Source organism: Tympanuchus pallidicinctus, unplaced genomic scaffold (assembly GCF_026119805.1).
Source record: "Tympanuchus pallidicinctus isolate F22 unplaced genomic scaffold, pur_lepc_1.0 scaffold7, whole genome shotgun sequence".
Classification (NCBI taxonomy): Eukaryota; Metazoa; Chordata; class Aves; order Galliformes; family Phasianidae; genus Tympanuchus; species Tympanuchus pallidicinctus.
The window spans coordinates 24,355,431-24,375,354 of NW_026294791.1; the positions used below are offsets into that span (position 1 = coordinate 24,355,431).

Consider the following 19,924-nt stretch of genomic DNA (forward strand, 5'->3'; position numbering starts at 1 on the left):
AGATCAGAACATTAGATCTTGAAAATGACTAATGGGTTAACTTAAAATCAAATACAGGTCTGCTTACCAAGCATTCCTCTCAGTCAACATAGCAAACTTTGATGTCTTTGAAAGGAAACTAAAACAACAGAACTAATAGTTGCCGGGCTGTCACGACCTGTGGCTGTGCTTAACTCAGTAAGCATCCTCAATTCAACAAATACAGCCTTCACAAGGCAAAACTAACTCTGCTTAATACAAACTGAAAGCAAGTACATGGTTCTTTTTCTAACTGTACTAGGAGGCTAGTTTCAGTAAGAGATAAGGAGCTAGGCATGTGATGGTGTCATGTTATTCATGTGTACACAGCTGGTTCATCTCAGCCTTGCTGGGGTGAAGAAGGAACAAGCCAGCTCCTTTAAGGGGGAGTTGATGTGTTCTAACCTTGTGGTTTGGTCAACTCACACCTTGCCTTCCTGCTTACAGGTAGGTTACAACATATTTAACTGATTACTTGTACAAAGTTCTTGAAGCCTAAAGTTATTACAAGTGAATTTCACAGGAAATTATGCTTTACACATTCAATAATACTGTGAGCAGAAAAGCTTAACAGTTTAGTCAGGTAAAAAAAATTAAAATAGAATACAAGTATACATTGAGTCAGACATGCTGTTTGTCTCTAGTCAATTAGGGAAAAAAGCTAAAAAAATATTTATGAGGTACTGTTATACAAGTCATAGCACTTCTACTTCCTTTTGGCTCACATAGTTTGTAGTCAGCCTCTGTGCACTAGCTCTGAACTGTTACCTGGTATAGAATGAGATAAAATATAAAGTTCCAGCACCAAGAACTCCAACTCAGAACTCTGGCCTACAGTATTACATCCAAGGCAATAAACTACCAGGCAAAGCACATTAAATCTCTAGTTCATGCTGATTTCAATTTCTCACGCGTTAACTTTGTGAGACCAGAGCTGGAAACAAGGGAACTGTCATGCTTTTCACCTTGCTCAGCTAGGGAGCAGATGAACATTTTACGACCCTTACTAGCCAGTCTTAATTAGCTAACAATGAAGTTAGAAGCTTAAAACATGTATCAGTTTTTCAGGCATGCTTGACAGTGGAGTGGTTGACATTTAGCCTGCAGCCCAAGTGTACCACAGTATAACTGTACAGCTGGTGCTATCAGTTAAGTGAAAACCAAAATTGCTGACAGCAGCAATAATGGAAAAACTTGTCAGTAAGTCGCATCCAAGAACTTGCAGTTTTGTTTCCTAGCCTCCAGCAGATAAATACAGACAAATGGATAGAGCGACTATAACAGACAGATGCTTAACAAGCTACTGTAGGGTTAAATGCCTTTTCTGCATACTGAACTGTGGCTATGGATTTAAATGCAGCAGTTGCACACAGGAGTTACAGATCAGAAGAAAAAATGTTGCAAGAATGAATTTTCAGTAGGCTTATCAGCTTCCATTGGTAAGCCTCTGTATGCACAAAGATATGCGGAGTTGAGTCTCACTGTATCTGAGAGATTGCTAATTCTGTCAGTAGCATCAGCACTCCAATCAGGTATTGGCTTTGTAGAAACTGTTAAAAAAAAAAAAAAAGAAAGAAAATCAGTGGTCATTTGCACACCCTTAAATGACTAAAACAAATGAATGCAGTCAGATTTGCAGTTATCTGCAAAATATTCTTTTTTAAAAACGATTTTGACCCAAGATATGGAACAGAAACACTCCTGCCTCCATGCTGCTCTTGTTGGAGCCCTCTGACTTCTAGTAGGAAGCTATTTGTAAGATACAGGCAGCCTTCATTTCTAAAAGGAAGGCATTTCTAGTAAAGTACAACTATTCTACTTGTCTGGTATTAGGATAACAAGCTGCATTATCATTGAACTCACTTTTATGATCCCATCACAGTGTGCTGAGGCAATTCCCGTAGAAACTTTCACCAGTTTTGTAGCTGACAAGTGGATCTTAAAGTGTCTGTGGAAGTGGGAATAAAGGCATTCCATAAAGACATCCACCTCTTCCTGAGTGATCTCTCCTGGAGTTTTTTGGACTGTGTCCCACAGAGCTTTTGCATCCTCAGGGTGAATGGCATATAAAATATCCAGAGGCTGAGGCAGGTGAGGAACAGAGAAAAGGAGTTCCGTGGCAGCTGTGTTTTTGTCCACTTCGCATCCAGTCCACATAGCTGCCATCCAAGTGAGATTGAGAGGGCTGATGGCTAAACGACGGAAACAGCAGTCAAAAGTCTCCTGAAACCAACTTCCAACAATGGCTGTGTAACTTTCTGCCCCATTAACAAGGAACAAAGGTAAACAAGTGAAGTTCTCAGGCAAATCCTCTACAAGATCATCTCCAGCCACACAGCAGAACCATCCTGACCATATCAGCTTCTCTTCTGAGTTTTTTGGGGAAAGTGATGATCTCAAGGAAAGCTGGAATGGGGAAAAGAATCACTGAAGTTGAAGAAGGCCACCATGATCATCCCGTCCAACCATCAACCTATCCCCAACGACCACATCCTTCAGGGCCACATCCCCACAGTTGGTGAACACTTCCAGGGACAGGCAACTCCCCCAACTCCCTGGGCATCCAGCACCTCAACACTCCCGAGAAGTAGTTTTTCCTAATACCCAAACAGAACCTCCAGAGGCACAACCTGAGGCCATTCCCTCTTGTCCTATTGCAGGAGCAGAGGACGACCCTCACCTCACCACGAGGTCTCCCCTGTGCTCCCCTTCTCCACACCGCCCCATCCCATTCCCTCAGCTGCTCCCCACTCCCTGTGCTCTGTCCTTAGCTGGTCCCAGAGCTGTGAATAGCACCCCAGTGCCCCACCTGCACCAGCACAGCGGGGGGGTCCTGCTCGCTGCCCCTCAGCTCGGGCAGACCGGACATGGCCACCTTGACCCCCAGCTCTCCGTCCACATCCACTGCCAGCCCCTTCTGCTTCTCGGCGGCGATGAAAACACCCAACATGCGGGCGTAGTCCTTCAAGTCGGCGTTGGAAAACTTGTACAGAGGGCTGACACTGTACAGGGTCCACTGCTTCCGCAGGAGGAACGCCGTCTTCTGCGGATCCGCGTTCTCCTAAAAACGAAGGACAAACATCCATGGCATCGCTCCCCCTCGGGGCTCGGCGGCCTCCGAGGGACGGTCCTACCTGACAGCGCGGCGGCAGCAGGCGGCTGCCGGGGCTCAGCCCGTAGTTCCGCCCGAACAGCAGACCTCGGGACAGCCGCCCGGTGCCGGATGGCCGCCCGCTGCTGGGCAGCGTCCGCATCGCGCCCTCCATCTCTATAGCGGAGCCCGCCGCCGGCCCGCCCGCCATTTGAACGCCCGTCCCGTCGGCCCCCGCGCCGCCGCGCCCCGCCCCGCCCGCCATCTTGGGGGCGGTGCCTTATGGTGGCTGGGTGAGCCGCCGGCTGAGCTGCGCCCGTTGCTGGGATGCTGCGCTTGGTACGTAGCGCGTTACCTCGGCTGAGTACCGAGCGGGCCCGGCTGAGCAGCGGCTGGGTGCCCCGCGCTCCAGGTGAGCGGGCTGTGAGGGGGTCAGTTCGAATCTAGCTATGGGCGTGTGGTTGAGCAGCAGCACCCGTCGGCTGTTCCACACCAGAGGGTTAATTAACACCTGTGTGCTGGCTGCCAGCGGGGTTCCACGTTGGCTTCCTAAGCCCTCTTTCTGTTCTAGCCTTTAGCGGGGCTGTAAGAAGGAAGGGGGCAGACTCTTCAGCAAGGTCTGTGAGAGGGGGCAAGGGGAAGTGGCTTCAAACTAAAAGAGGGGAGATCTGGACTGAATATAAGGAAGAAGTTAGTTATAATAAGGGCTGCTAGGCACTGACAAAGGCTGCCCAGAGAGCTGCCCCATCCCTGCAGACAGCCTGAGTTCCTATGTTTTTTTTTAATTTCAGATGTCAATAGCTTTGCTGCTCGGACCAACACCTGTGGAGAGCTGCGTGCTGCTCATATAGGACAGGAGGTCACCTTGTGTGGATGGATTCAGTACCAAAGGTAAACTCAAACACTGTGAGAACAAGAGCTGCTTCATTGGCAGATCCAATGTACTCTCTAGGCCTGCATTCTGATACTTCTGTGTGCTTTCAGTTACCTTTTACATCTTATGTTATCCCCTTCTAATATGTGTGACTAAGCAGTTGGAAACCATGCCACAGCAGTATTTAACATTCCAGAGTTTGGTATCAATATTAGTTGATACTCCTTGCACCCCTGTGAACAGCTAAATATTGCTACCTTCTTCGTGTGTAGGAGTAATTAAATAGTAACATACTTACAACAGTTCAGACAGCTTTTAATTTCTTTTCTATGAATTTCTTAGGTTGTTTTTCAATTTACAAAAAAAATATATTTTCTACTGTAACATCTAAGGATGCTTCTTTAAAGTATGCATGCTTTACTTGAAAAGGATATGCTGGGAGAAGCTAGTAAGCAAAGGATAAAATATCAGTTCCAACATCTTGCCTTAGGTGGTGTTAAATAAACTCTCCTATTGGAGCTGTGCATTTGCCAAATGCAGACTGAAAAGCTTGTTTGTATTGCAGCTCTTAATTGTTGTGTTTTTGGATATGTGCAAGTAAAAAGGAGGTAAGTCCTATGGTTTTGAGCAGAATAATTCCCATCAAAAATGGCCTTCTGTATTTTATACTGCAGAGGGACTGCCTTTTATTCAGTATTGTTCTGCAGTCATGGTTGGCATTGGTTGTGTGAGGCCAGCATGAGCATCTCTGAGTGGGTGGGGTTCCAGGAGCGATGTTGTCATTATTGAAATGAGATTGTTGGGCTTTTGCCTTTAAACACAGGGTATGTTTCATAGGACAGCTTCAAGCATAACAGCAGCTGCCACTATTGCAGCTAAGGAGATTGATATTTGTGATGCTTGGTCTAGGAGCGTGAGTTGCTCATGTCAAACTTATGAGAGTAGCACTCTGCTGCCTGTTAGATGGTTGTGAGTTTTCTTTTTGTTGTTTTGTTGACAAAATCCACGTGAACTTCCCTTTTGTTGCTCACCTAAATATGTTTATCTGAATCAAGTTTCTCAGCAGGAAATCTCTGGAAATTACCTGTGTTTGTAAGCCATGCTTTCTGTGATTTCATGTTCAAATTAAGATACTGCATCTTCTGGTTATTTGCACATTGTGATTGGATAAAATCTGAGTCCAGTTGTTCAGATCATATTCAGATGTATATGCTTCTGAAGTGTTTTAAAATATTAGTAACAAGATACAGACAATAACTTGTCACCACATGCATTGACTTAAAAAGCAAAAGATGACTGGATTTTGACAGAACTTTTCCCTTTTGTGTTCTTTTCTTTTTGTGAATCAGACAAGGCCTGTTCCTGGTTTTGAGGGATTTCCAGGGACTCACCCAGATCATCATTCCACAGGATGAAGTAAGTGCTACCTAAGTATGAGCTTCTGTGCAGCAGAAATTGAGGGCAGAGCACGATACTTAACCAGAGAGCCCTGTGATGCTGCAAAAGGACTGCTAGTATTGTTTCCTCTGGTTTTGCACTGGTCCCAGATTCAAATGGACCATTTAGAAATGAGGCACAGTGCTTTTGAGTTTTTTGAGGTACATTTGGATCTCCTTGCAGGCACATTCTCATGTGAGGAAGCTCCTGTCCAATGCCCCAGTGGAATCTGTTGTGCGAGTGACTGGCATCGTGTCTTCTCGGCCCCCAGGGCAGGAGAATCTGGTGAGGATGCTGGGTTCTCTCAAGGTTTTTATTCCTCTGGGGGAGAAGAGCACTGGGCAGTGGGGTTACGGTCGTTTGTTTGTGTCACAGCTTTGCCACAGACAGTTTTGTTCTGTGCTGTATGTCAGCCTATCCTCAGAGATTGTGAGGCAGGAGTAACTGCTGTGACAAATAGCTTAAGAAAAGCCACAGCACATTACAAACACCCAGAATTAAATTCTACTCTTTGAAAGGATAATAAGAACCAGGGAAAAGCTAACTTTTCAGCCTTTCAAATTGTGGTTGAGATCACTTTTTTTTTTTTTTTTCTAAAAATAAGTATTGTCACTGTCTTTTGCAGTAAGAGATGACCTTTTCCTCTCTCAATAGATTTGTTTCTCATTATATAAGAAACAAAGATTTAATACTGTTTTTTCTTTTACAAGTGCATTTCTCAGTTCTCATTGTAATCAGCTGTTGTTTTGCTGACAAAATCCATGCGAACTTCAGTTTTGTTGCTCCCCTAAATGCCTGTCAAGATTGTCAGTATCCTGCATCATTGGCAGACCTGGAAAGAAGTTTGTGTATACTTTCCCCTGCTAACTAAAGAGTTCCATAAGATGAAACAAATCTCAGTGTGGCACAGTGCTGAGTGGCGGGGGCTGTCTGCTTTCCCTCAGGAAAAGAATACTAGTTCTGAGAACTGGTGTTCAGAACTGGAAATTCTGAGAAGTTCCTCCCAAGTCACCTTTTTGGACTTTTATTGAAGGCAAACGTACTCTAAAATTCATTCTATGTGATTTCACTGAATCTAATGGAACTACTGTTTTGTCCAAGTCATGTGTCCTACCAGGATCCGTGCTGGACTGCTGCTCTGTGCTCAGCATGTCACTGAAGCAGAAAGTAAAGGAAAAGCAGTGTTATTTCTTGTAGAGATGGATATGCTGCTAGAAGAGAACACACAATTTTGAGTGAGCTGGCTTGTATTTTTTTCTGAGCAGGAGGAAAATCTAGGAGAGATTTCTACTTGAGAGAAGTTCTGAGTTATACTGTATTAAAAGGCAGAGAGGCTAATTATATGAATTGGGCTTGGTCTGTTTCCACTGATCAGCTTTGAAATACCTTTGCCCAGCTGATCACCCTAAGTTTTGAATCTGTTCTTTTTCTTGCCTTTTTCTGTAGAAAATGCCAACAGGGGACATTGAAGTCAAGGTGGAGACTGCAGAGGTTCTCAACTTTTGCAAGAAGCTGCCCTTTGAAATCAAAGATTTCATCAAGGTGTCTGCATTCTTCCCTTGTACCAAGGCAGTGGGTTTTCAGTAAATCAGGAATTTGTCCAGGGTGATGGCAAAACATCTGTGAGAGCTTCATCTGATTCTTCCCAGCTGTGCTTTAGAAGAAGGGTGTGTGTATTGTTAGTGGGGAGGTGACATTTCTAATTGGACTTACGCAGAAAACAAGGCTTGAATGTTTCCACTGCAGAGAGTTTTAAAATGCCACACTAAGAACAGATGGTAAAGGGAAAAGTGCAAGAAATTCAGGCTGTGCTAGCTTTTCTTGAGTGTGAAAGAGAATCTGCCAATGCAGTGCTGTGTTTTAAGGCAAGTGTGCTTAGTCTTATCTGGGTGAGTAGCTAGTTGGCCAGAGGATTTTCTTCAGTGAATACATAGTCTTATAAAAGGTTGTTCTTATTGTAGTTTCTGTGGTATATGAAAGGCATTGCTGTTAAGTTCTTCTCTGCCACTGACTACTGTGTGACTGATACATAGGTGTAAGAATTGGGAGAACTATGTGCTATTCCTTCCATGTTACATCTCCTGAGCAATTCCCACCATCTGCAGTAGTTTAATTTTCCTATCTGTGATAAGTGTGTATCACCACTTGGTTGTTCCTTTAGATACATGTATGATACTGCTCATCTGCTTAAAAGCCCCGGGGATCACTACAGTCTGTCACAGTGGAGCCAGAATTAAGAGGGCTGAAATTGAGATTTGCTGAGGCAACTCCTAGTGCAGAATGGATGTCTGTGTTTTTTCTTCCAAAAAAAACCCAATGATCATGCATTAGAGACCCTCTCAGTGGCTGCTCTTTCTCCATGCAGGCTGTGGATTATGTGTGGCAACAGGGCAGTATCCTTTTTCAGCTTTCCCCCTTTTGTCCTGTGGCTTCATTGGGCATGCAGTTTGAGTTTTGTTTCTTCTCCCCAGAAATCAGAGGCCTTGCGCATGCAGTATCGCTACCTGGACCTGCGCAGCTCCCAGTTACAGTACAACCTGAGGCTGAGATCCCAGGTGGTGATGAGGATGCGAGAGTACCTGTGTAATCACCATGGTAAGCAAAGTGCTTGAAGTGTAGCAGACAGCATTGTAGAGTTTTCCTGCTCTTTCCTATTGCTAGGAGAGAGCACTAAACAACTCCAGGCTGTTCTCACTTGGGAAGGGCGCACTGCTTGTAGTGGCAGACTTAGAGGGATGTTGGCAGGTCTAAAGAACAAAGGATGTTGAAATATCTTAGCTTGCCACAAAGCGGTTGTTTCTCATGAGCTATGTCCAGAATTTGAAGTGATCAAAGGCATTTTGCAAATAGTTTCTCTTTTGGTCATCCAACTGGAGGTGTATTAAAGAGATGAATTTCTTGTAGGATTTACGTTTGTCTTAAAATCAGGAAGCCCTTCTTAAAAAACCAAAGCCTGGTTCAAAATGGATAGAGAATTAACAGTTTCTTTGCCAGTTTGGAGTTCTGTCTTCAGCAGTTCTGGCAGTGCTTTGGGGAAGTTCAGCTTTTAAGTCGGTCAGTGCAAAAGTTATTCTTAGAAACAGCAAAGTCTGGAGATTTGGAGAGGCTGCATGGTGTGCTCCATTACCTCCAGAGCTGACTAACAAACCCTTCTCTAGCCTACTTTGTGTCATACTAGTTCTTGTCTCTGCTGTCAGCGTATTCTGTGTTTGTTCCTCAGGGTTTGTGGATGTAGAAACACCAACGCTCTTTAAGAGAACCCCAGGGGTATGTATTCCATTAGTAATGCATTTTAGCCTCCTGCAGTGGCATAGGCAGTTGATGGTTGAATTACAGTCACTTGCCACTCAACCTTCACTGCTTCCCCTCACTAACAGCTTGTGTGTCAGTTTCTGATACAATGTATTGATCCTTGTAATAGTAGAGGGAATGGAAGGGTAGAAGTGGCACCTTTATGTCTTGACTTTGAACCTTCAATTACCATGAAAGAATAAAGCTTCTATCTTGTAGATTACACTGAATGCAAATCCTAGCCTGGAAAGACTTTTTTTTTTTTTTTTTTAGCATTTATCTCTTAACCCATAGCTTACTGCAGTGGCACTACTAAAAGCATTTCAGTTTCTGAGTTTGTATGCCTTCCTTTCATTTCCAAAATAATCACAGACAAGCTGTAGGCCAGGAATATTGAATTCTTGCATTTAAATCCCTGTCATGAGTGCATTAGTCTAATATGCATATGCATTAGTCTTGCTGAGCAAGAGGTGGAGAATCCTTATGGCTGTCTCAGATCAAGCTAGTTAACAGACTGTTTAATACAGAGGCAGCAGTTACATCAGAAATAGGATGTTATGATAGGGAAAATAGATCCTTTCCTCTTGCACTTCACAGCTGTGCTGCTAGGCTAGAATTTCTAGATTTAATTCTGAAAAATAGCTTTGTCTGAGGCTCCTTCATTGCCCACCAGGGAATCTGGTCTACCAATAATGATACTGTACACCCAGTTTCTCCATTAGATGTGTATGTCAGACTTAAGTCCTGTATGTGTCCAAGTTGTTGATGCTAGATCTGATTCAGTAGTTGAGCAGAGCTCTGTGGTAGGTGTATCCCTATGGCTGGAGCAAAAGATGGCAAATCAAAGTGTTTTGCAAGGACACAAGTCTTTCCGAGTCTTTGTGTCACTTCTCTGCTTCCTAATGCTGAGAGAAGGAATATCCCCGCTTTATATTGCCTATGTCCTTCTCTCAGAGCTGAACAAATTGCTGCTGCATTTATTTCTAGCTCTGAACACAGCCCTAACTGAGATTAAAACCCAAAGTCTTGTGTGAGGCAGTCGAGAGCAGCAAATGGCAGGGAAGCAGAAGTGGACCCAGCCTTCAAGAGATGATTAAAGATTTACCAGATGTTACAAAAGGTTTCTCCACTTGCTCATTTCTAAGTACTATTTATAGGCTGCTCATACAACTCTGTTTGGGTCACTTGAGGAAGCACTGAAGTGACTTGTCTTCCACTTAGCTCTGCTGCCAGAGGCAGGAGCAAGAAAAAGATGGTATTTGAGCTTATTAGCTCCCTGATGATCAGAGAAGGAATACCCCACTTTCAACACACATCTGCAAGTGAAGTAGTAATAGTGCACATATGCTTGGGTGGGATTTGTGTTGCAGACATGCTGAGACAGCAGTCAGTCCAGATTGTGGTAGATGAGCAGTCTGCAGACTTGAACAGGCTACAGTCTGTTAAAGTGGCAGGCTGATGTATCTCTTCTCTTATCAGCTGCTGGTCCTTCTACAGTCATCTTCCAGCCACCTATGGAATTGTGCAGCCTGCACGTGTCTCCTTCAGTTCTGCTGCAGCCTTGGTACAAGGTGGATTTATTAGGCAGAAGCAGTAGGCAAGATGACAGAAACATAGCAGTTCCTTTACAGGATCTAGAATAAAGACCTGACCCTACCAACCCAAACACAGCCACATAAGTGCTGATTTCAGCAATCCTGGTGCAAGCTTGTGGCTCACTTATCTACAGTTTTGAAGGTAGAGGTCCAGAACTACAACACCAGCCTCTGAATTTCAGTGCTTAGCTTGGCTGCCTATGTAAACAGGGCAACTATTCCATTATCCTTCTCCAAAGTTTTTAACCACTTTATAATTTTCTTCTTCTTTGACTTGGCGAAGATTTTGAAAATATAAAGTTCCTAGAGTGAAGTAAACCTATAGTAGGGGGAAAGGCTGCAGTATGACCTCATGCTATCAAACAAAAAATAATCTGGAGGGAAGGAGTCTGGAAGAAAGATGTAGAGTGCATGAATTGAAGCATTTGTGTTGATTGCTGGATGCACCAATTGTAGAAAAAGGCTTATCTCTTCAGGTCAGGTATTTAGATGAAAGGTTCAATAACCTTTTCTTTCAAGTCTTGTTATCTTTATAAACTTCATGCTTTTGCCATTCCGTGTTCAATTTTCTCCTTTCCCAGTTTTTCTTGCTTGGAATGTTAAAGCTGAATTTTTGGAAAGAGAAGTGGGGAAGGAAAGTGGCCTAAGGCCACTGGTGTGCTGGGTATATTCTGGTTGGCTTTGTCTCAGCTGAGAGCAGAGGTACTTACTTGCTAAACTTCTTTCTCGTGCCAGGGGGCAAAGGAATTCCTTGTGCCCTCCAGGGAAGCAGGCAAGTTCTACTCTCTGCCTCAGAGTCCTCAGCAGTTCAAGCAGCTCCTGATGATTGGAGGCCTGGACAGGTAAGTGTTACTTGGACTGTCATTGTCTGCATGCACTGTCCAGGGTTTGCTTGCTTTGATGTGTGATGTGTTCAAGACTTCTCCAGGAACTTACTGCCAAGGGCTTTGTTTCAAAGAGATCCTTGAATACTTGCATTTTTTGCTAAGCCAGTCTCATTAGCAATAATACCTTCCAGTAAGAGTAACCTTATCTCTTTTTGATGGTTGAAATCTTTGCTATTTCAAATGGAAACCTGATCTTAAGCACAAATGTAGGGATAAGCTTTGCAGAGACAGTCTGCCTGAAGGACAGAAAATCTGTCAGAGTGCAGCTCACCTGGTAACCTTGGGAGGGTATGGCTGGAGATGGGTACAGCTGCTGGTATGCTGCTTCCAATCAAAATTCCATGCATTTAAGGGAATGGCAGCAATCAGGACTGTGATTATGCACTACATAGGGAGCATAGCAGTCTTATGATCAGTTCTGTAGCCATAATTTAATTTAAGGTACCTTTAATTGTTATCTAAGTGTAAGTACTCTTGCAGGTACTTCCAGGTTGCTCGCTGCTACCGTGATGAAGGCTCACGGCCTGACAGGCAGCCAGAATTCACTCAGGTAACTAACATGCACTGCCTTTCACCCTCCCCCTTCACCCAAAAAGCTTGTGGGTATTTTTATCTTCTGAAGGCTAAGTATCTGTTGGTCCTTGTCCTGCCTCAGGGACGTGGAATGCTGTTTTGTGTGTGCTTTGCAGCCACGGCCCCTTGCAGTCAGAGTGGGATGTGAACAAAGTTGTGACTGTCCTTGGCTGACTTCAGTCCCAGGTGCTGATGAATAAATGTGGGAATTGTGTTGCAGCAGTGGTGGTACTTGATGATGCATTTCTGCTCCTGTCCTGCAGAGCTGGGCATCCCTTACATCAGCTTTGTACCCAGGCAGAGTTAGCTGGGTCCGTTCAAGGTTTCTCTATTCATCCTTGTCATCATTACCTCACTTAGTACTCTGAGGAGATTGTTGCCTGAGTCATCACAGTGTAGGGAGATCATAAGCACACCCTTAATCTAACGTAATTGTGCTATGACTTAATGTTGTATATTGTTTCCTGTTATGTTGGCTTAATATTCTAAGAGTTTCTGCAAGTAGCAGTGCAGAGGCAAAAACTATAGCTAATGTGCAATCTCCCTTTTGTTCTCTGTTTTCAGATAGATATAGAAATGTCATTTGTAGATCAAGCTGGGATCCAGAGGTTGATAGAGGGCCTCCTGCAATATTCCTGGCCTGAGGAAAGAGGCCCCATTACAACTCCTTTCCCTTCCATGACTTATGAGGAGGCACTGGCTGACTATGGGACTGATAAACCAGACACTCGCTTTGGGATGAAGGTGTGGGTTTGCCTGCTGGAAACTTGCAGCTTTTCTTTTTATTTCTGGTAGTGTTCTAAGAATAATCTTTGATTAAATTGTATGTATGTGGTTACGTGGAATTCTTAATCCTTTAATATACCAAAGGAATCTCTTGGGTTTTCCAGGCCCTCTTACATTTTTTGTCTCTGTAGCCATCAGTCTTCTGATGGTTATTCAAGCTTGGCCCCATTCATTTCTTTCTGGGACCTGTTGATTTCTCTGAGCAAGGAAATGGTGTCCCAAAGAGTGGCTTTTGAAGGCAATAAGACACAGGCTTGTGATTATTTTTTTTTTTTGCTTCATATTTTTACCACAACAGCTTTTTCCTGTGCTCTCTCCTTGCTTAGATAGTGGATATCAGTGATACTTTCCGAAGATTGGACATTGGGTTTGTGCAGAATGTGCTCAGTTACCCTCACAGCACTGCCAAGGCTATTTGTATCCCTCAGGGAGTGGTAAGTGATGTTTTTACATGCTGTGTACACTTGTGAAATAAAATACCAACTCGAATTCCTTTGTTGGTGTGGAAATGTTCCCTGCTATGAGTGGGGGAGCAGCCTCCTTCAGGGAGCTCGGGGTTGCTTGTGATTGACGTCAGGTTGGGCACAGTGTTGTTACAATTGGGAAATGGAGATGATCAGGCGATGGGAAGAATATATTGTCCTCATGAAGGCCAGGAAGAGAACAGAGCTGCAAGGTCCCCTGGGGATGGGGAAGCCTCTTGGGGCTTCAGCTTGCTTTTGTCAAGGATGGCATCTGAATAATAAATTTGCCCTCTGGAGAGAGATTGAAATAGAATCAGGTATGGCACAGTGGTGTTCTGGACTGATAGGAGAAAGGTCAGCTAGTTTGCATGCCTCTCTCACGATTGCTTTTGTTGCATTTCTGGGTGCTTCTCATGTAAGCAAAATGCCACAAATCAAACCCAAAGCTGACAGTAGATGGAAAACTATCTTTGGCCTATCTTAACGGGGAAGCAAATGTAACTCTGGCTGTGGATGTCTTTGCAGCATAGGCAGTAAGGGGAAAAAAGTATTGAACGCTTATCCTTAGAGAATAGAATAACATGAATCTGCATGATTTTTTTAAACTGGAGCAGGCTTCCCAGGGCATTTGGTCATGTCACCAAGACTACCAGAGCACGGGAAGCATTTAGACAATGCTGTCAAACACAGGGTTTGAATTTTGGGTGGTTCTTTGTAGAGCCAGGAGTTGGATTCAGTAAACTTTGTGAGTTCTTTCCGATTCTATGAGTAGGACTTCAGTTTGGGAGTTGTATAATTTTGGCAGAAAACACAAGTTACTGTCTTCCCACGAGAGGGCACTAAAGAAGTGCATTTGCAAAACAAAAGTGGAGTTTCAAGCCTCTCTGTCTTTAAAATATTCTTTCTTTTTTTTTTTTTTTTTTTTTAAGATCAGGAACATCTGCTGCATTCCTTTGCATGTGAGGATGAGCCTGGTTGGTTTCTTCCTGTTATTCCTCCACACTGAGCTGTGCTTTCACCATTGTCAGTGTAGTGTTAAAAACGTGTTCCTGCTCTGTAATCTGTAGGCTAGAGTAATTAATTGGCATGGTCTCCCACTGCTGACCAGCTATGTCTGATCTGTGAGTGAGGGGAAAAACTGCAGCTTACAGAAGCCGCTTTCTGAAAGCAGTGCTTGGAGAAAACACTAAGCTGCCACGAGTTCAGTTCCATGAGCCCACTCTTGTTCCACAGCTCTTGTTTCTATCACAGGTTCTTGAACAGCTAGAAACAGAAGAACACGAGATGTTTGGAAACAGTAGATTTGAATTCTGGCAGGGCTTTCTGTAGATCATGCTGCTCTAATGTCTTTTCTTGCTTTTTCCTCAGAGATATCTTAAAAATAAAGATTTGGAATCCTTAAAGGAGGCTGCAAAATCCCAGTTCAACCAGGTGAGACAGCAACACTGCTGGAATGTTAAAAGTGGTGAATGATAAACTGTATAAAGGCACTTGTAGGCAGAAGAAGGTAGAGGAGAATTTTTAATAATAATAAAGGCTCATTACTAAGAGCCTTATTTAAAAAGAGTTGATGATGAGAGGGCAGCATTGACATGAACGTATTCTTCTTACTGATCTTTCAATAGGAAATCATGGATGTTGTCTGCAGGCCCGATGGGAGCTTGAAGTCTTTGCTCACCAAGTTTCTTAGTCAAGAGCAACAGTCAGAGCTCATCCAAGCACTGAACATGCAGGTGGATGATGTGGTGCTGCTGGCAGCTGGAGACCACAAGCGAGTGGTAGGAAGCATTTCTGGATTACTGTGAGAGTTGAATGTTGCTGTTGACTTTGAAGTTACCTGTCCTTTGTCTAATACCCCAGATCACTAAAATCATAGAGTCATAGAACAGCCTGAGCTGAAAAGGACCACAGTGATCATTGAGTTTCAACACCCTGCTCTGTGCAGGGTCACCAACCAGCAGACCAGGCTGCCCAGAGCCACATCCAGCCTGGCCTTGAATGTCTCCAGGAATGGAGCATCCACAACCTTCTTGGACAACCTGTTCCAGTGCGTCACCACCCTCTGTGTGAAAAAATTCCTCCTAATATCTAACCTAAATCTCCCCCATCTTAGTTTAAAACCATTGCCTCCTGTCCTATAGACATTCCCCCTCCTGTTTATATGCTCCCTTCAAATATTGGAAGGCCACAAGAAGGTCTTCCCAGAGCCGTCTCTTCTAATTCCTTGTTTCTTTGCATCAGAAGCTGCATCAGCAACAAGTGCACCTATTGTTTCTGTTTCTCTCCCAGTTATATTCTGGGAAGAGTTTGTAACCAAGATGAAGGCTGGAATATAAAACAGGAACAAATTGGCACCGCTTCTCTCAGCTCAACTTACTTTTTAAAGCACTAAACAGAGACTAGAAAACAAAGACACCTAGGTAGCTGTCTCCTGTAAGCAGATGGTAAGAGTGAAACATGGCTGCTTATTAGCAGAGGAGATAGGAGATTCTGTCCCTAACCTTCTCTATATTCCTGCCAGTAGATGTTGCCTTCCAGGCATTCTTTTATGTATGGTGTCATGTTCTGCATGATCACCAAAACTGTCACTTCTTTCTGTGCCTTCATTTCTGTCTTTAAAGTGAGGATATTAACTATGATTCCCTGTTAATCCATGCTTATGTAGAACTTGAGGTCAGTCTGGGAGAGTTTTGTGAGGATGGAATGTGGAAGAAAATGAGCTTTTCCAGCTTCTTACTCAGACTTTTCTTTTTCTTTTTTTGTCAAACCCTGGAGCTGCTGCTGCCTTGGCAGGAAGATGATATTTTTTAGGAGACAAGGCAAGAATGCTTTTACTGCAACAGCACAGTACAGCTAATACTTTATATGATGCTGCTGTTACAAAAAACTCTGTCCCTGGATGGTATACGAGCAACTTCTCTGGCAGTAAAATTGCCCTTTCTCATTAGCTCCTTTCTTTTCTGCAGTGCTCTGCATTAGGAAGCCTACGGCTGGAGAGTGCTGACCTCCTGGAGGCAGCTGGAATGATACTGCGGGATCCTGCAGCTCTTCACTTCCTCTGGGTGGTGGATTTCCCACTTTTCCTCCCCAAGGAAGAGAATCCCTCTGAACTGGAGTCTGCTCATCACCCCTTCACTGCCCCTCATCCTTCAGATACCAACCTCCTCTATTCTGACCCCACGAAGGTAACTAACTTCATGCCTGTTGTGTTGGTCCCCTGATAGCTCTGTGTTGTGGAAAACTAGCTACCTGTCTGTTTGAAAGGTACAACTTTAAGATTACTCTGAATAACAACCAGCTTCTTGGTGCCCCTCTGGCAAAAGGGGCTTGTTGGAAGCAGCTGCTTAAGGTAAGGGATCTTGTATTCTGACCCATACCATGTTGCTTCAAGTTTTGATCAAGTTTCCAAAAGAACATGCATTGTTCCTGTTGCTGTTCAGCTATGTGCCACCCTGAGGTGACATGCACCTGTGTCAACAGCAGTCCATGCTTCTGTTAGGACTGGTATTTGACTTGGAGCTTTTTCTGTGCTCAGGCTTGGGATCAATCAGGTCTCAGCATGGAGCCTGAATTCTCAATGGATGCAAACTGCTGTTAAAATGGCAGCGACAAAGCCACAAAAGAAGAGATGTGCCCATGTGATTTCTTTCATGTTTTTGCTGGAGCTGGAACCAGAAGAGGAATGTTGGCAAGACTTGAAGTCTGCTTTGCTCTGTATCTACTAACAGGACTTTATAAAAAATGAAAGCTCTCAATTGTTTCCTTTCTCTTTGATTATGTTGTGATCTATATGTTTGTTATTCTTAAGTTTGGAATCTGTTACCCCCCCGGTGGAATTCAGTGGAAAACTTTATCCTCAGTGTTTGGACCCTCCTTCGTTTGTGAATTACAAGGCTGCATTGAGAGAGCAGTGTTGCAGTACATCATGTCTTCGTTTGCAGCATCTTTGTATGTGTATGTCTTTGTAAATGCCATTGTGTCCCAGCTTTTCTAAGGTGCTTGTTGGCTTCTTTTCCCAGGTTCGTAGCCAGCATTATGACCTTGTGCTGAATGGCAGTGAAATTGGAGGTGGCTCCATCAGAATTCATAATGCGCAACAGCAGCGTTTTGTGCTGGAGAAAGTGCTGAAGGTAACACCTCCAGATGTCTCCCAACATCCTCTTAAAGTTTTAAATGACTGCTCCATTTATATGTGCTCCAAATTCTGGAGAAACAGGAGTGTCCTTCTCAGATAAACAGCTCCTAGAGATGGATGACTCCATCAGATCCTATGCTGTCAATAGGAAGAGCGTTGTTTGTTCAGTAATGTTTCTTATGTAACTTTGCAGGAGGACTCAGAGGTGCTTTCCCATCTGCTTGAGGCTCTGGAATTTGGAGCTCCCCCTCATGGAGGAATTGCTTTAGGTGAGTGCTTTGCAATTATCCAGAATGCAGGTGTCTTGTGGCTTTCTTTTGGTATATTAGATTTTGAGAATAAGCCTCGTTTGTTAGCAGAAGCCCTATCTTCTCCGGACGTGAGAGATGGCTGTTTTGGTGGTGCTAAAAAGTAACAACCAGCATGCTTCCATTTCTGTGGCTACTTTATGAAAGAGACCAGAGCTCTTGAATGTTTTGGTATTCCTATCCAGCATCATAATGTGTTTTAGTTCTTCTGCAAGGACCAAATCATCTGTTAGTGCATCTGAGGACAGTCCTTATCTACTATTCTACAAACAGCGTGTTTATTAACACTGGGTCATCTTAATTCTTCTTCCTGTACAGCCAGTACAGGATCTCTGTATTGCACCCCCGGAGGCATGGGATGGTATGGTACTGCTTCATGCCCTGGGTTACTGCCACAATCTCAGCCTTTCTTTCAGCCTCACTTCCCTTCTGCCTTCTGTTTCATTCATTCATTCAGAGACTTAAACTGACAGTGAATGCTGTCACGTTAGCTCCCTGATCCGTCTCAGCACGGGCCTGATGGATACCTGTACACAGCAGTGCAATGTACACAACAGGGAGAAATTACGTCTCAGGAGACACAGGGAGTGTGAGGAGGCAGCAGCACTGATCTAGATTGGCTTAAGCTGCTGTGGAATGGAATCTTGAGAAGTCATTACAGCACTGCGTACAGCTGTGTTACAGGAATGTCTGTTTTCCTAGAATCTTTCAGGTTTTTGTTTAAACAGCAACAGAAGAACACTTTAACTTGCTGTCTTCAAATGTGATTTTTCCCTTATCTGATCACTCAGAGGCTATTACTCCTTCTGAATTCCTCCTGGTTGTTCTAGTCCTTCAGAACTGATTGACCAAGAGCTTTGAGCAGTTAAACAGAGCCCTGACAATGTTCCTGTTGCTTAGTGGCCCTGGCATTGTTATGCTGCTTTTGAAAAGGCACTGTCTCTGTCTTGCAGTCTTTGTTATGTCACAGAATTTTTTGTAACACTGAAAAGCTTTATTTTGCTAGGCTCATCTGCTGTCTAGGCGTCTCTGTTTCTCTCTTTACTGGTTGAGGGTAACTTTTTTCCCCTTACTTCAGTTTTATTCTTTAAGTCTGGCAGTATTACCTACTCCCACCTTTCTGATTTTCTGAATCAGAGAAACTAGCACAGGACCGTAGCTCAAGTGATTCATCAATTTGTTTTCTGCTTCTAGGACTTGACAGGCTCATCTCCCTCATCGTTGGCTCTCCGAGTATCCGAGATGTCATTGCTTTTCCTAAATCATTCAGGGGACGGGACCTGATGGGCAGTGCTCCAGACTATGTCACTCCAGAAGAATTAGAGCCATATCACATCCACGTTTCGTGGCCTGCTGCAGAAACAGAAGCGAAGAAAAACTGACTTGCAGCAAGTGATGTGAATTGAACTGTTAAAGCAGAGATGCTTCCAACTTGTAAATACTAAAATTCAGTTTGAAAAAACATCAACTTATGGGAGGACCAGAGGAGTATAATCCCACTGCGGTTTCAGAACAGAATGGGGAACAGATGTGATAGCTCCCCTGATAGGAATTTACCTTTGGGTTGCCAATGGGAGGGAGAAGTAGGAAAGCGAGAAGAAAAATGCCCATCGTTTTAGCTTAGGATATTGAGACTGTTGCCTTTGGGGTGTTGTATCTGAAGGTATGGTTATTTATTAATTTCCCACTTTCCAGTTTGCACACACAAACTCCTCCCTGAAATCTAAAGGAGGCAGCGTACCAGCTTCTCTGGAAAACGATGCAGTGTTCCTGATAATCACTGAATCTCTAGCTGAGAACTGTTACAGCAGAGTAATGCCATGCTGGGTAAAGAGCCTGACAAAGCTTCAGTGCATCCAACAGCTTGTGTCGTGCTGGAGGATACCTGGTCATACAGAATTTGCCATGGGGAGTTGCACTCGAGCGTTCCCCGTTAAAAGCAGGGAGAGGAGGAGGCGTGGTATTTGCAGCAGTTGTCCTTGTGATGTTCACCAAACAGGAGATGATGTGTCTTTGGGCCTGTGGTCCTGCCACTTTCAGAGCACCCGTTCTGAAGTTTGTATCCTTTGTAAATAAAGTTTGTCTAGCAGTTTGGTTTTGTCTGAGCTTGGCTTTGCACATCTTTGATTGGAAACAAGCTGGAAATGTGGGAGTTAGAACAAAATGTTACACACTACCTTGTGAGAGTTATTGCAGTGATAATTCCCTTAACATTTAAGCAGCGATCAGAACAAGGCGATGTTATACTCAGATTGCTTCTTTAGAGGATGGTGGTTTTGCTATTTACCTTTTTTACTGAAAGTGAGAATAAATGGAACTTACACAGAATTTGCTTAAGAGTCATCTGTGTTTCTAAAGTAGGGATTATCAGAGGCTCCTTTGAGGACATGAAAGCATAAAAAAATCCCAGTTTTTCTGAGAAGTTCTTCACTCCCCCAGACCATTATTTATAGTAAGCGTAAATG

General features: G+C 43.8%; 2 protein-coding genes across 2 annotated transcripts; one reads left to right on the forward strand and one right to left on the reverse strand.

Moving 5' to 3' along the window:
• Positions 1-390: 390 nt before the first annotated feature.
• On the reverse strand, positions 391-3,490 carry CENPL (centromere protein L). Its single transcript, XM_052665538.1, has 4 exons — positions 3,153-3,490; positions 2,828-3,079; positions 1,882-2,424; positions 391-1,568 (listed from the first exon to the last, which is right to left on the reverse strand). The coding sequence occupies exons 1-4, from the start codon at positions 3,372-3,374 to the stop codon at positions 1,497-1,499; spliced, it is 1,089 nt and encodes a 362-aa protein (XP_052521498.1). The 5' UTR covers positions 3,375-3,490; the 3' UTR covers positions 391-1,496.
• On the forward strand, positions 3,365-19,548 carry DARS2 (aspartyl-tRNA synthetase 2, mitochondrial). Its single transcript, XM_052665528.1, has 17 exons — positions 3,365-3,521; positions 3,901-4,000; positions 5,333-5,399; positions 5,604-5,705; positions 6,867-6,962; positions 7,892-8,015; positions 8,641-8,687; positions 11,042-11,148; positions 11,674-11,743; positions 12,331-12,510; positions 12,879-12,986; positions 14,385-14,447; positions 14,642-14,794; positions 15,983-16,201; positions 17,036-17,146; positions 17,345-17,420; positions 18,654-19,548. Exons 1-17 carry the CDS (start codon positions 3,437-3,439, stop codon positions 18,839-18,841), a joined length of 1,896 nt encoding a protein of 631 aa, XP_052521488.1. The 5' UTR covers positions 3,365-3,436; the 3' UTR covers positions 18,842-19,548.
• Positions 19,549-19,924: the final 376 nt, after the last annotated feature.